General features: G+C 34.7%; 1 protein-coding gene and 1 long non-coding RNA gene across 2 annotated transcripts in view; both read right to left on the bottom strand.

Annotated features, from left to right (window-relative positions):
* On the bottom strand, positions 1 to 16,148 carry agtr1b (angiotensin II receptor, type 1b). Its single transcript, XM_051881459.1, has 2 exons — positions 15,813 to 16,148; positions 1 to 5,447 (listed from the first exon to the last, which is right to left on the bottom strand). The coding sequence occupies exon 2, from the start codon at positions 5,339 to 5,341 to the stop codon at positions 4,262 to 4,264; it is 1,080 nt and encodes a 359-aa protein (XP_051737419.1). The 5' UTR covers positions 5,342 to 5,447; positions 15,813 to 16,148; the 3' UTR covers positions 1 to 4,261.
* The window catches only part of LOC127505720 (uncharacterized), a 426,197-nt gene that overhangs the window by 8,858 nt on the left and 400,109 nt on the right, over positions 1 to 17,230 (bottom strand). The gene's annotated exons all lie outside the window — the stretch shown is intronic.

Below are 17,230 nucleotides of genomic sequence, written 5' to 3'. Positions count from 1 at the left end.
TTTAAAAAAATAATAATAATTTTATTTTACTGTTCTTCTGCACGAGTCCCAAACTATACTATATGTACTGCTTGAATGTTCAGTGTAGATGAGTACAAAATATTCCCATGGAATGTACATGTAAAAAAAAGAGATGAAAAAGAAAGAAATGTACAAAACATTATTTTTTACATTTTTATGTAATGTTACAACGTCAGATATATTGCAAAACAAAAACATTCAACAGACAATCTAAAACTATTTGTGTGTGTGTGTGTGTGTGTGTGTGTTCAGTGTACAGTTTTCACATTCATATCTCATACTCAATTATCAACTTATTTACTTATCCAAAAAACTGCTTTTGGCAGTTCTTTGCCTCCACGTCATGCATTAAAATTGTTTAAAGCACAACTAGCCGTTGATTATTCTTTACAACGTACTTATTGTGTTCATATTACAAAACACTTTTGCTGCTATTGAGGTGGACACGGATAAAGTTAGGGACAGGATTGGTGGTATAGTTAAGCTTAAGGGTGGGTTAAAGGTTTAGGAAAGTATAAACAGTGTAATTATAAATGTAATTACAGAAATTAATTACAGCTGTACATGCAGGTATTTTTGAAATATAAGTACAATGTAAAACATGTATATACACATCAAGTGCATTGTATCAAATGATTAATTCTAATGTTAGTACATAGTTAAAGACACTTAATATAAAGTGGGACCGCAAATATAATATTTAACGTCCCACATTACTGTTGTACTGCAGTACAGTTCTAAATATGTTAAATACATATAGCTGTATTTACATCTTGGTTTTAGTAAAAGACTTATTTAAAGCAAAGAAATAAGCAGAGTAACCAAGATAATTATATATATGGTATCACCTGTACATAATTCTTGCAATATGCAATACCTTTTATATTACGTATTTATTAGTTAGTTAGTTATTTTAATTTGTGGTTTTGGTCTTTTGTTGTGACAAGAAATTATTACAGAAAATCATATTTTTGCATGAACACAAATAAAACATTATGATCAGGTAACATGGTTTATAATATGGTCACAATATATGGTCAAATTTCCAGATTACTTAAAGGGTTAGCTCAAAAGTGATAATAAATAAATGTCATCAATTACCCTCATGTCATTCCCGTTCATCTTCGAAACACAAATGAATGGGACATAAAGAATGAATAAAAGCCTAATTTAAATCTGTTCATCATATAAAGTGATCATTTCTCTTCAGAAAATTTAGGCTAAACCACTCGATTTATATGGATTTACAATGGTTTTACGATCTCTTTATGAACTTTTTGAAGTGGTAGTTGCGTAGACTGTCAGTGGAGGGACAGAAATCTCTCAGATTTCATTAAAACATCTTAATTTGTGTTTCGCAGATGAATGAGGGTGAGTAAGGCCGTGTGTCCACCAAAGCGTTTTTAGCCAGCTGAAAACACTAGGCGCTCTGCTGAAAACGCATAGCTGTGGGCGCTTGAGAGCACTTTGGAAGCGCAGCTTTTTTTTTCAATTGAAATGCTTTGCTTGCTATGTTATGGAATATCCACGGAAGTGTTACTATCATTTCACAGATAGTTTGTTTCTGTATTGTTTATATATATAATATGTCGATACAATGTAAAGCATTAGCTCTGGCTCTTGTTTTAAATTATTGTGTTCCATTATTATGCTTGTTGCTGTCATCTGTTGATGTTGTACAAGCAGAACGTGGCGGTTGGTTGGTGTTGTATTTGTCCCGCCTCTCCTTCACTGTGATTGGACGGCTGGGTACAAAGTGACAGTGATGAGCCTTGCATTTTACCTAAAGTTGAAATTCTCCAACTCTCGGCGACCGGTAAAAAACACAGAGCACTCAGCATTCAGCGTAAAATAGACACTCAGTGCCTCGTTACGCTCCTGCCGTTTTAAAAAAATCACTTTGATGGACACAGCCTAAATGATGACAGAATTTTCATCTTTGGGTGAACTAAGCCTTTAAAGTTCACCACCTTGTGACCGAAAAAAAAAAAAAAAAAAAACCTTGAATATTTATAATTTATGAAATATATATATATATATATATATATATATATATATATTATGGCCGGTAAATTTTTTTTTTTTTTTTTTTTTTCCTGACATTTTTGCAAAAACAGGCAGTTATGACACCAAAATTTTAGATAAAAATTTTAAATGTTATTAAAGACAAGTAAACAGTCAATAATAAAATAAGAACAAAATTAAATTACAAGGAATAGCACAAATAAATACAATAGAACAATGATACAAATGAAATAAACTGGTTTTCAGGTAGGTCTAACAGTAGTTTTCAGGTACAGAAACTGAATGAAGTAGGCTAATCCAATATAACACTGCATAGTCTTCACTGTTTAAATTGCACCTAGATTAATCCTTACTAAAGTTACAAAACTTATTCAGTCAAGAGCAGTCAGTGTTTATTAACATTAAAAATGCAGACAGCAGCAGATGAACTTTTGTCTGCATCATATTTTGGGTTTCGCGTAGCTCAATTGGTAGAGCATTGCAATATACAACTATACGCAATCATGTGATCGTACGATTGTGGGTTCGATCCCAGGGAACGCATGTGCTCATAAAGTGTATATGCACTAAAAATCACTCAGGGTAGGTGTAGGGATAGGGTAGGTGTAGTCATTCAAACTCAAAAAATTCAAACTCAAGTTTTGCTAAATGGAAATAGGACAAATGGCATGTAAGGGACCGTGTAAAAAGTCCACACATTGCATTTAAATGAACACACATTTTGATTGGTAACGACAGTCATACGGAATTTCATGACAACAGACGTAACACGACACTGTCATTATTTTTACGCCAGCTAGAGGGTGCATGACTTCAAAACGTAAATATAGGACATAATAAGGTGCTTGAAAAAACAACCTATAGGGTCATTTTTTGGAGGGGGACAGTCTCAGTGCTATCACTTTAAAAGCGAATGCACGGATCCAGTATAGTGATACACGTGTTTTCTTTCTCCACTGTTTACGTTTGTTTAAGACATAAATGATTATGTTTACTAGGATACATGCAGAGAAGGACAGTTTTTGACATAATTTTGTGTGAATTTGTCCATTCAAGTGCAAGAAGACATGGAAGAGAATATTCGCATGAAAGTTTGAGCTTTCTGGGCATGCGCTTCAGATGTCTAAACCTCCCACACAGCACGCGAGTAATGAATTGAGTTCCCTTTCACATCTTCTTGCACTTGAATCTCAGGGCACTGCCTCATCAACTGTTCCGAGCATCATTCATGTTCTCACAAAATGGTGTTGTTAAAATTCATAGAAATGTTACCGGCCAACTGGGAACTGATACCATTTCATATACTCGCCAACGCCGATTTTTACTCACATTTGGCACTTGTGTTAATTTTAATTTGTGTTAATTTTAGGCTCTGTTTATAACTAGCCCCTTGTGAAAAGGTTTGCTTAATTGTATTAAATGTGCACTTGAGGTGTACTTCAAATCCTAAGTATATTTCTTTCTTTTTTTTTTTTTTCTTTTTTTAAACTGTACAGTTTTTAAACTGCAGATATTAATGAAATAAAAAGGCCACTTAAGTGTACTTAAAGAGAGTACACTGTTCCATAAAGGGTTAGTTCACCCAGAAATTAAAATTCTGTCATTAATTACTCACCCTCATGTCACCTTCAGAACACAAATGAAGATATTTTTTATGAAATCTGAGAGCTTTCTGTTCCTCCATTGACAGTCTACGCAACTACCACTTTCTAGCCCCAGAAAGGTAGTAAAGACATCATTAAAGTAACCCATGTGACTCCAGTGGTTTAACCTCAATTTTATGAAATGACTCAAGTGCTTTGTTTACACAAAAAAAACAAAAAACAAAAAACATAATTTACCACTTTATTAACAAAATATGAATCGCCAACGCGCGTTCATGCAACAACGTCTGCTGTTGCATCAACACAACAAGCATATCAAAATGCTTTTTCTTTTTTTTTTTTCTTTTTTTTTTTTTTTTGCATTGATGACAGAATTTTCATGTTTGGGTGAACTATCCCTTTAAGTATATTCTTCTAAAATATACTATTTCCGTATTAAGTATTCTTTTTAAAAGTATGCTAATGTGTACTGTGTAATGTGTTACTGATACAGTAACGTAACTAACTAGTATTGTGCTTTGGTAATGCTTTGGCCAAGTATGCTGTATCTTGTAGTACCTTAAAATCCCAAAACACAGATAAATACAGAATTTCAGCTATGCCTTTTCCACCTAAGATGTCTTAACAGAGGATGTTGAATCGATCTTGGACCTTGTTGGGTTGAGCAGTCCAGAGGTGCAATGGGAATGGACATTCATCTTTGCGCTAATGCTAAAGTGACTGCGAGTTTGTCCAGACTCACAGCCTAGCAACCTCAGTAGATTCTTGCGAAAATTTTGTCCAACAAATCCATAGAGAATGGGGTTTACACAACTGTTTAAATAGGAGATGCAGATGGTAAATGGCATGGCTGTGTCAATAACATCCAGTGTTTGGCAGTTTTCCACCACGCCAAGCATGGCCAGCAGCTCCATGAAGTGGAAAGCTTGGTGAGGAGCCCAGCAAACAAAGAAAGCTAACACAGTAGCGGCTATCATCCGGAGTGTTTCATCCTCCCGAGAGCGAACGCTTTTCCTCAACAGACCCCTGGAACCCAGAAGTGCCTGACCAATAAGGCAATAGCAGGTGATGATGACAAGGAAAGGCACAAGAAAGCCTAGAACACTTTTTAGCACGCTAAGGGTAACTAGGAAGTGTATCTGCTCACTGTGGTGCAACACTGCGCACAATGTTGAGTTCCCAATGTCGTACACATCCCTGCTTAGTGCTGTAGGTGCACTGAGGAGCAAGGCAAACACCCATATGAGTACACACGTGAGGTTAGCGTAGAGAAGTGTGCGCTGGCGTCTGGAGCGCACCGGATGTACAATAGCAAGATATCGGTCAATGCTAAGAGCGGTGAGGAAGAATATACTAGTGTAGAGGTTGAAGATGACCATTCCGGCACTTGCCTTGCACAGAAAGGTGCCGAATGGCCAGTGGTAACCCGTGGCTGTGAAAGCGGCCCACAATGGCAGCGTAATAAGGAAGGTAAGGTCTGATATAGCTAGATTGAGCACAAACACATTTGCTACTGTTTTTAGCTTCATGTAGCGGTAGATGACAGCCACTACCATGCTGTTACCAATGATCCCAATGACAAAATTGCATCCGTAGACAACGGGAATGAAGGTGAAGATGAAGCCGTGTCTTCCAGACATGTTGCAGTTCACGTGGAGGCTCTCACTCATTCCTGAGGTTTTGTTTTCCATTTTTAGTCCACAATTGTTGCTTATGTGACAACAAATGCGTTCTGCTACCACCCGGGTATGTCTTGAGTAGCCAACACTAGCTTTGGGGTAAAGGCCTCACTGACACCTATAAAAGAGAGCAACAAAAAATGTCAGCCACAGCCCAGAGGAAGAGGCATCATTACCAGACCGTAAACACCGGCCGTGAAAGAGCTCCTGCTACGGCCCCTCATTAAGCTCTGCACATTAAAACTGTCTTCACTGATCAAGCTACTTCAGTTAAATAAGATGCTATCAAAAACAGATGCTTGATGACTAAGAATTCAAAATGGCCCTTTGAAATAACACTGATCTGACCACCTGGAACCCCTTTAAATGCTCTTTTAGTTAATGAGTGGAGACAGTGAAATTGTACTGTGTTCTCACGGTCATGGAAACATCCATCCATCCATCCATCGGCTCTACAAAAATTTAACGCAACAGTTTGCATAAATTTTTTTGAGTTATGACAACTTTGAGCGAATTTACGATACACTGAGTTAGAGGAACTTAATAATTTGTACCATAAACACAATTTTTTAAGTTGAAAAAAAAAAAATAAGTTGCTCCAACTACAAGAGTTGTAGCTCTGGAACCAATTCATCTTATCTATTTCAGTTCGAATCATCAGCTATCATAGCACGTTAAGGCAACTTATTTAACATGTATATTTAATGAACAAGTAAGATATTATTTGTCACTGGCATTAGCGCAGTCATTGCTTATAGAGTCAATGTGGTGTTTACCTTCATGTATCTACTCTTCAGCACAATAATAACCACAAAGACTTCAACATTAAACTCTTTTAAATGTCGAACATAACAGCATTAAACACTAACTGGTCTTTCCCTTCACTAAAAAAAACAAAAACCATAAAATACTTAATTTCAACATTTATTCTCCTTATCAAGTCCTATGCAAAACATGCTGGGAACTAGAAATCCACTGCCTAATTTCCTAATTTATCAAGACAATTTCATTATGTTACTACAACTGATTTAAAAAAAATAATAATAATAATAATAATAATAATAATAATAATAAAATAAAAAATAAACGCAGAAATTTGAGTTTAAATTACAGACGATATTAAGTTGATGTAAGGATCAACATTATTATGTCAACAGAACAAAATAATGTTTGTTACTTAAAAGGTTTAATTAAAACAATAAATTTGAATTTTTAACTTGCAACCATGCATTCATTTAAGTTTTGGTAACAGATCCCCTGAATCTATCTATATCATAAGAACTATTGTTCTAATATTTAAAGCTTATCTTGACAACTTTTGCTTTCTACTTAAATGTTACAGTCATATGAATGTCTTTCAGTTTCAGTAAATTTCAATGTCTGTACATTCAAATTTGCACTGAACTGAAATTGAACTGAAGTTTAAAATGCATTCTCAATTCAATATTAATTAAATTCTGAATGGTGCACAAAACCTTATATTAACATATACTTCACAAGAATGATCGTTTTAAACTGATTTTCTGCTTCGTAATATGATGGAGTTGACAGAGTAACCAGATCACAAATTTATTTAAATTCTATTGTATTATAATTGTTGGTTTTTAGGGTTACCTTCTAGTGTTAGCTACTACAGTGTCTGTGCTCATGGCAGTAAACATGATTTTTCTAACTACAACATTAATTGATGAAGGAGATATAAAGTGAGAGAAGTGCATTAGAGCACTGCAGAGTTGTTATGTTCCATACACACTGTGCTGAAAGGAACTCAGCATGAGAATTTCTAATCAGCACACACCTAAATAAACAGGTCACCAGGGGTCTAGGCTGTGGAAAGTGCCTGTGAGAAAATCAAACCTGTTTGCAGTTAAAAAATGAGCATGCTGCTACCAGAATAGAATGAGGAAAAATTATCCATTTAGAACATTGTTTATAAATGTCCAAAACTTTAATAATAAAATGCTTTCTACATACTTAATTAACAAAGATAATAGAGGCCTCAGTTTGCCACAAGGGGGCGCAGTAAAGTGTTTTTTTTTTTTTTTTTGCATGGTTTCAGCTGCAATCTTAAAGCAAAAACCAGGCTTATGCAAAAATCAGAATTTGGGAACTTGTGCACTTTCAATTATTTCAAACACAGGATTAATTTGAGTTTGTAGAGGGAATTTACTGTATTGCAATTCAAAGAAAGTCTATTTCGACAAAACATAATTGCATACATTCATATAACTAATTTTGCTGATTTATTCCCTGTTATGTATATTGTAAAACATAATATGCTATATCTACTCCATAAAATGTTGGCAATAGATTATAAGCAATATTATTAATTAAATTCAACAAATAGAATTAAGTTAGAATTAATCAAATTAATTCCTTAATTGTCAACCGTTTAAAACAAGTACGAAAACGAAGTAAAATATAAAGAAATATCTGAATAACAGACAGACGTCAAAGATGAATTAAGAACTCTATTTTTTATTGCCAACATTGAAGACACCTGATGATAACAAGCAGAATCAATGAAGGAAAGAGAAACACAAGAATTAACAGAGGTTTAGATGTTCATGTTGATGTTATTGAAAATGTTTGGTCGCCATTATGGTGCTCAGTGTTTCATTTAGTTGGCCAGTTTGACTTATTGCTTTTTATGTCAGTTTGTGGTTTTTGTAATGGTGTTTGCTAATTTTACACATTTTAAATGGTTGATTTTTAAGGAATTAATTTAATTAATTATAACTCAATTATTATATGTTAAATTTAATTAATAATAATGCTTTAATGCTTGTAATCTGTTGCTACAATTTTATTGAGTAGATAGAGCATATTACTTTTTACATTATAGATTCTGTTTTTAATCAAATTGATTTCTATATTCAAAGAGGCAAAACAGATCACTTTGTAAGCTTACTTCCTTAGGTTTGGAGCTATTTTTTAAGATTGTTGTAAACTAGAGCATTCTGGGAATGTTCATCAACCATAGTCCAAAAATAAAAGTTAATTTATTACATATGATGAATATATATATATATATATATATATATATATATATATATATATATATATATATATATATATTACAGCGGTTGTACAAACATTTAATTTCGAATTACAATTCTGTATCCTGTTCCTAATCTCAGTTCAAATTCAGGAACTAAACATTTAGACATTTATATGTCAAGTGAACGTGGGTTTCTTTGGTTTCACAGGCGAGACATTTTAAAAAGCATGCATTCTTCTGTAAAAGCACCCGCCGTATCAGTTGCAGATGTGGCGTTCATTGCTGAAGAAGGAGCACAATGTTGGGGTGCCAAGGGTAACAGGATAATGAAATATCACCCATGCATTTCTCCTCCTCAGGCCTGCTGCAATAAAGCAGTTCCGCACATGTCACCATTTGATTTAGTCCTGTTTTCATTTTTAAATGAGTGTAACAGTAGGCAGCTGTAAAGTTGACTGTACAGGGAACACAGAAACTAAATGTGCAAGATTAGCCCGCTTTTAGTTGTGCATTGTGTTCTCATGCTGTTTCTCTGGATTCAATGAAATAATCGCAACAAATACATCTGTAAACACAAGACCACAACTGATTTTGTGAACACACAGCACCAGATTAACTACTCTTAAGCTAGATAATTACTCTCAATTGCTCCTCCCTGACAGCAATTACATTAAATGGAGAGCAAATGGAAACTTTAAATGGAAACCGTAAAAGGCAGAAATTAACTTTACATTAGTTTGCCAAATGCCATTAAATAGTAGAAAAAGAAGAATGGTGTATTTCCACCATTTACTGGACTGGAATGTGAAACGCTGGATGGTGTACAGGAGAGCACTTTTGGGTGCTTTAAACATTAAAATGACTCACGATGTAACATTGTTGTATTGATTTGAAATTAAAGAATACTTTACAATACAATACAAACTACTTTTGTGCTCAGCATTTTCATTTTTAGGTGAAGAAACATAAAGAGAGAATTTCTTGAGGATTGTTCTATTTTATATAAACTTAAAGTAAACATAAAAAAAATAATATTAAAGGTACACTATATAACTTTTGGCCCTTTAGCTGTTAAAAAACAAAAACTGCATGCATTACGCAGAAGAACATTGTTTTTGTTGTGCTTCAGCTCTGAGTGTTTGTGAATGGTTCTTTCTCATATCTAAAGAGAGAGATTTTCCTACTGCTTCCTACTGTTTACAACATTTCCAATCCCTCAGCTCTCGTCATCTCCGAAAAGCCAAGCCAGTGTTGATTCTTGTTTTATTACGAGCTCTGTCGCGCTCTCTTTTTGCCAGCAGACTCTCATCTGTTTGTCATTTTATGCAAACTACGCAAGTTGCGTAAGGCCCTTGAACCACCAGGGGGCCCCCTTGCTCATCACTATATAAAATAAACATGACAGTAATTTACTGTCATAACGTGAATATTTCTTTATAACATGAAAATATATGTGTGGTGGCTACTAAACATTTGCAGAGTCATGTGGAAATATTTTTAATAATGATTTACATTTCATCAATAACCGTTTCGGACTCAGACATCATGCAGTGCGGCAAATAATAAAATGCGACTTGACATGGCTGTGGCTGCAAAATAGATAAAACCCTTATTTTTCAGCTGAGATCGTGTAGAGCCCTTTGAAGCTGCGTTGAAACTGACATTTGGACCAACTGTTGAAGTCCACTATATGGAGAAAAGGTGGGATGTTTTCCTCAAAAACCTTAATTTCTTTTCGACTGAAGAAAGAAATACATTAACATCTTGGATGACATGGGGGTGAGTAAATTATCAAGACATTTCAGTTTGAAAGTTAACTAATCCTTTAATAATAATTGTTTATATATATATATATATATATATATATATATATAACGTTGGGTTTGTCCATATTTGACTCAAATTTGGTTTGAAACAACCTTGCCTTTTTTATTTATCATGCTGTAATTTTATTTATCATGCTGTAATCGCGCATTTTGAAAGCCAATTCGGCTATGTTATAGCTTTTCTGACAGCTAGATGGTGCCAGAGCATTACTGTTAAAAAAAAAATATATATATATATATATTATTTAGCTGTCAATAAAAAATTGGTTTTTGTTTCTGCCAGTTTTTTTAACGGGTTTCCCTTTACATATTCATATATGGTTTTCATAACTTGCAGTTTGTTTCCTTGATACTTTAATTCCATTAGGCTTATAGAAAACTGGCAGTGAACCTTGCATACTGAAAACCACTGTAAATATTAAGTTTATGGAATTTTTTTTTTTTTTTTTTTTTTTTTTTTAAGAATGCACTGACAGGGGCCTTCACAAAGTTTTGCTTAGGGCCCCCAGAAGTCTAGGTTTGGCACTGTTTAAACAGGTGATTTCCCGGAGGTTAAAATTGAGCTGCTCCATGTCAACCTTTCTCACTCATTGTGACGACTAACCTATGCCACTCCCACACCAGACACGTGTCATGTTTGTACGAAATTTCCTGCCAAAAATATCCCATCCATCAGGTCTAAAATATGAACACTTATAATAATAATATTATCATTGTGAATCAGGTTAAGACTTTTGGAAGAAGGATTGATGATGTACTGACTCATTATCTAAATTTTGTTAGTTTAATAAAAAAAAAAAAAAAAAAAAAAAAAAGTTACATATTGTACCTTAAAAAAAAAAAAAAAAAAAAAAAAAAAAAAATATATATATATATATATATATATATATATATATATATATATATATATACATATAGGGCTATTGAAACCATTGTGACATCAAGCTCTTTAAAAAAAAATAGCACATTTAAAAAAAAAATAATTACTTTTTATTTATGATGAGAATCTAATAAGAATTGATGGGGTGAGATATAATGACTTCTGTTTAATTTTGAGGTTGATATTGAGGTGAAATGTCACCTGGATATATTTTCATGGGATTCAATGAAAACCTACTTGCTTGTTTGCTTGCCCTAACAACACAACTATCTATGAGGGACTCCATTTAATCAGAAGTGTAGCGTGAGCACCACCATCTGGCAGAGTGTTAGACTGGCCACTAAAATCATCACTGATCTAGTTAAAGATTCACTCAGTCTGCTCTTCTCTCACTTCGGAGAGGTACCCTGTAAAAATGTACCTCATCAGCACAAGTGTGGCCACTAAAAAAACAATTATCTCTCCTTTCCCGCTGGGACAGCAGAGACGGGGTTTATATATTTCTGTTGACTGGGCTTTTAAGGCAAACTGCTGTTTGGATTAACAGCAGATGGAATGACACGGACATCTGTCGGACATTTTGTTTAGCAGAGCACAAACGTAAGCCCAACACAGCAATTTAGCTTCTGTTATTGTGTTTAAGTTCTCATCAGATAGATGCAAGCTGCCACCATGGGAGTTGTGGACAACAAATATTAGTCAGCCTCAAGACTGCAGCTCAATAAAACATTGGGTTTGTCTGAGCTCAAGAGATGTTAAAGTTTTTAACATCATGATATCGTATTACATAATCACTCACTTCCAAAAGAGTTGCCTGCAGAGGGAGCATTTTAAGGCATCACAGGTGTGTTCCCGAGGCTGTTCTAAACGGTAGACAGTGTAATTATGCTAAATTCGAAGGTAAAAATCACATGTATCATTTGTAGAGGAGGCAATCCCAAAATGCACTGTGAACCCTTGTGAAAAAGAAGTGCACTTAATTGAATCTTAAAAGTATATTTTTAAAAAAATGCACTTGTAGATTAATGAAATAAAAGGCCACTTATGTGTACTTAAAGAGAGTAGCGTGCACTTTCATGACTGTTTTAAGAAGTGCACTTTGTAAAGTCAAGTTAAAAGTTTTAAGTAGGCTACATGTTAAATCATTAGTTGCGTCCCAAACGACACACTATACACTATGCACTTATACACTATGTACTTATGCACTATGTACTCATCCATGTAGTGCGTGAATTGTATAAGGTTATTTTGTTATTTAACATCGGAGTCTGACAGCCCCTTCCCCTCCGCTACATAATTAAAGCTGCGACAGTTGAGTGCATGAAGTGTCCAACATTCCACACTTCGTTTTTTCCGTTAATTTTCCGGCTATTTAAAGTGCACTTTTTCTTTTAGGAATTTTCAGTGTGAACGCACTACTTGCACTATTTATACTTAAAAACATCATAGAATAGTGCACAAGTATGCGAATTGGGACTCACCTATTGTTTTAATAAACTTTTATCATGCTTTAAAGAAGTATTTGATGTGTTACTAGCATACTAAAGCATGTAAAGTACTTGGATTATAATTTTAAAGGAACACTCCACTTTTTTTGAAAATAGGCTCATTTTCCAACTCCCCTAGAGTTAAACAGTTGAGTTTTACCGTTTTCTAATCCATTCAGCCGATCTCCGGGTCTGGCGGTACCACTTTTAGCATAGCTTAGCATAGTTCATTGAATCTGATTAGACCGTTAGCATCTCGCTCAAAAATGACCAAAGAGTTTCGATATTTTTCCTATTTAAAACTTGACTCTTCTGTAGTTACATCGTGTACTAAGACCAACGGAAAATGAAAAGTTGCGATTTTCTAGGCCAATATGACTAGGAACTATACTCTCATTCCGGCGTAATAATCAAGGAAATTTGCTGTCGTACCATGGCTGCAGCAGGCGCAATGATATTACTGATATTACTGATATTATTATATCATTGCGCCTGCTGCAGTCATCCAGGTACTTTTCATCTACTGTTTAATGAATACTGTCATATACTGTTTTTCGCCTACGATATAGTAGGGAAGTGGGCATATTTGTATACAGCCACTGGACTTTTGACCTAAGGGTGGGACTTCCAGAGCAGACAGGAACCAATGTGACAGAGAGAGAGAGGGACGGGATTGTAAAGGAGCCAGAACTTGAACTTGGGTCTCCAGCTCTCATTAAAGATGAATGAATGAATGAATGTCACTTTGTTGCTGTCGAATGATGCTTTAAAATGGCTTTGGTACTATTTTTATGCCTGTTAGCTTAGCAACATGCTAACATATAACTCTATTGAAAGAAACTATGTAGAGTTGCTTGTTTGTTTTTTTTATAAACATAATTTTGTTTGCACTACACAGTCACCTGTCACTTTATACTAAGCATGTTCTTATTATTCACAGTGTACACCAAGGGCGTTTCCTCCAAGGAGGCAAGGGAGGCAGTGCCTCCTCAAAAAAAAAAAATAAATAAAAATAGGATGAGAAATTAATCCATATTACATATAAAACAACACAAATATTCCAAATTATGTCATTAAAAAGAGCGCAAGTTTCTCGTATTTCTAAAGGAAAGAACAGTTTGAATGAACAAATGATGGCGTCAATGGGAAGACTAATTGAAAAGTAAGTAAACAGATCACCCAGTTATCACCGCTTTATGTCACGTCAAAATCAAACTTGAAATGGACTGAAAACATGATGACTGCGGGGGTTTTTTAGTGCAATCAGCTTGGTGAAATTAAAAATACAATTCGTGTCTGTGACAGACGGTGTTTACGGAGCATGTCTGATGATCCAAAATAGCCTAAGTTGACTATTAAAAAGAAAAACATCAATACACAAATTGTTTAAATTGTTACAGCCTTTCGTTATTATTTTGGAATGAATATAGAAATCCTTAAAACACTAACTTGGTTTTGACTTGGTTTTGATAAATAGAACATTTATTACAATACATTGTTAACGTAAAATTACAAAAAACAATTGTATTTGGTTTCTTTTTTTCTTTTTTGATGTAATGTAAAGTAATGTTCATTTAACAAGGAAGATGTGTCAACGTTAAGAGTAATGCACATGAATTTACATTTGATTTGTAAAAAATTTAAAAAATGTGCCTCCTCATTTCAGAACACCACTGCACGCCACTGGGATATATTTCCCTGATCTATTTGTGCATTTATGTAGTTTATTGTTACAGTAAAGCAATAGAATTTCAGTCAAGTTACATTGCAGACAGTCATTTCGTTCCAACAACAAACAATATTTTGTTCCTTCGACTATTGACTACGGTATGTCCTCATTTAGATAGCAAGGTAAATGTGTGTAATGGCGGTCTTCTTAAATGAGACATGCCATACTTTACTGTATGTTCAGCATAATGAGAACAACACACCATACTAAACAAAGTGCTATGACTCTCATAACAGGCTTTTACTAAAATAACTTCATTTTTTAACCATCATATTTCTGCATAAACCCATACATTTGATAAATGCCAAAGGAATCACTCAGCATGGTCTCCCTGGTGTTAAATAGAAAGAAAAAAAAAAAGGACTCCATATACAATACAATTACTTGACACCAATATTTAATTAGCAGATTGCCATATGAGTGGTGTTTGCTCATGCAAAACTGCTAGCATGTACTGGGTGGTTGCAATACTGAGAAGTTTTTGTGCATTGCTATAGGGTTACTAGGATGTTCTGGGTGGTTTCTAAGGTGTTGCTAGTCTGTTTGTAAGGTGTTTTAGGTGGTTGCTTGGCAGTTGCTAACTGGCCCAAGTCAAAAGGTCATTTTATCATCCACCAGGTGAAAAACGAGATCACAAATAATCTCAAAATCACAAATCTACTACAAGCTGCAAAGTTTAAGATATCATTCATGTCTGTTGCAGAAAGAAATAGGCACTTCCATTAAAAAAATAAATAAATAAATAAATAAAAATAAAATAATAATAATCAATTAATTAATTAATACATTTTAAAGTTTAAGATTTAGGAGTAAGTGCAAACTCTTTAACTATGAGCAGTAATAATGATACACTCTAAAAAATGCTGAGTTGAAAATGGACAAACCCAGCGGTTGGGTTAAATGTTTGCCCAACGTGCTGGTCAGTTTTATTTAACTCAACTATTGTTTAAAAGTGACTATATGGCTGGCTTAAAATGAACCTCAAACAGGTTGGAAATTAAAAATCAGACACATAATTACTAGAGGCAACAACAATAATCAAAATGTGAACATTAAGCAATTTAGTAAATGTTTCTTGTTTAATTATTATTCATTATTATTCATCAACTTATTAATACATATTAATAAATGTTAATTTCCAAAATACTTTGGGTTCATTTTAAGCAAGCAATACAGTATTTTTTAAACAATAGTTGAGTTAAATAAAACTACCCAGCAGATTGGGCAAACATTTAACCCAACCGCTGGGTTAAAACAACCCAATCCCTGGGTTAAAAACAAACCAATTGCTGGGTTTGTCCATTTTCAACCCAACTTGGGTTGTTTTTAACCCAGCATTTTTTAAAGTGTAGTGATTCTTGGTTTAGCATTACAAATATTTAGAAATGGCTACAAAATACAGCATCTAAATAAGGGTTTCGGATCTGAGCTGCATGTTTATGAATTTCAAACTCACGGATAGGTATTCATTTTCAATAAGCAGGGCTAGCGTTCAGTGCATTTTGCTTGTTCATAATGACTTTTAAATACAATTTAAATATAAATCAGAAAGGGTCCTACCTGATGCAGTAGATAAGAAATCTCAGTTTCAGAGTGTGAGCCAAACTGTGTGAACTGCAGACGAGTGCCCTATTACTAAACTACACAAACAAGACTAGTCAAAGCGCCTGACACTTACACACGCATCAGCATGTACAAACACAATCCACCCCCAACTGATGAAAACATGCCTCATGTCTGTATTTCCACAGAATGTGCTTGTTAAGACAACCACCCCCAGCATACACCCACACAACATTAATGCTCCTCCTATCTGAGTGGCACATCTCAAGCTCAGTGGTCAGTTATTTCACGCCATCTTCCAATGCCATGAATTGTGCAAAGGCAAATCGTGACAACTCTAATTGGCCACCCCCAAAGATATATTAATAGCACTGTCACCAACGTCACACATTTAAGATGAAGAGGAAATTGGTTGTCTCCTGTTCCTCTTCCATCCTTAAAGATCAAATGTGACTTTTCCATTTCAGACTTCGCTGTCAGTCAAATAAAAATATGTACAAACACTGAACTATGTGGCCGTTACGTCACTGGTTGAGCCCACTTGACGTACTCGGTGTACAAACTGGAGGGGTTGCTGCTCAGAGGTCTGACATCTGAGACAGAGATGGATAGGAAAGGAAAACAAAGTAGGGAAGCAGAGGTCTGGATGTGTAGGTTGGAGCTGGCTGCACGTAGACATGAGAAAGAACATGGAGAACTTGTTTTTGAGAAAGCTTTATGGACTGACCTGTGAGGTCAGGTCACCTGATCTGTTTCTGCAATCGGTGGATGTTCTTTCATGCTAGTTCAAATTCAGTTTACCTCTATGTTTGCATGGCCAGTGGGGGTAGGAAGCTCTGTGTGCTCTGATTTCAGATCAGTGAACCCAAAACCAACCAACAATTTTTTTTGATGGCTCTTTTGGGCACTCTGGAGCTTCTTGTGTGACTCTTCTGAAGTATTGCATTCGTAGATTGCATTATTAAATTTGAATTGTTTGATTGCATTAAAGTAATCGTTTACTCTCTCTCTCTCTCTCTCTCTCTCTCTCTCATATTGTTCCAAAACAAACAAGACTTTTGTTCATCTTTGAAATGTGAATGAAGTGATTTTTAATATTGTCTCAATTTTTTCCATTAATTGAGAGTCAGGTAATTAACATTTTCATAGTTCAAAAAGTACATAGAGACATTGTAAAAGTAATTCATAAGAATTGAGCAGTCAAGAACTTAATGTTACTATATTTGATGATTTTTGATGATATGCTCACCTAATTTCATATGGAGTATTTTTCACCTTTAATGACGCGATGTCCATAGAAGTTTCCACGCTTCTTTAGAATCATGTGACGCATGTGCACAGCCAATTTCGAGAAGTTCTATGCAAATCAGGCAGAAAGAGGACCACTTTCACATTTCATGGGATTTGATATAGAA

The sequence above is a fragment of the Ctenopharyngodon idella genome, chromosome 23 (genome assembly GCF_019924925.1).
Source record: "Ctenopharyngodon idella isolate HZGC_01 chromosome 23, HZGC01, whole genome shotgun sequence".
In the NCBI taxonomy this organism is placed as follows: Eukaryota; Metazoa; Chordata; class Actinopteri; order Cypriniformes; family Xenocyprididae; genus Ctenopharyngodon; species Ctenopharyngodon idella.
The sequence above is the reverse complement of the archived record's forward strand: the minus strand, read 5'-3'. Positions and strand labels throughout refer to the sequence as shown.

What these genes read in the sequence shown, in the direction of transcription:
- agtr1b (XM_051881459.1), bottom strand. Translation starts at nt 5,341, where the DNA reads ATGGAAAACAAAACCTCAGGAATGAGTGAGAGCCTCCACGTGAACTGC.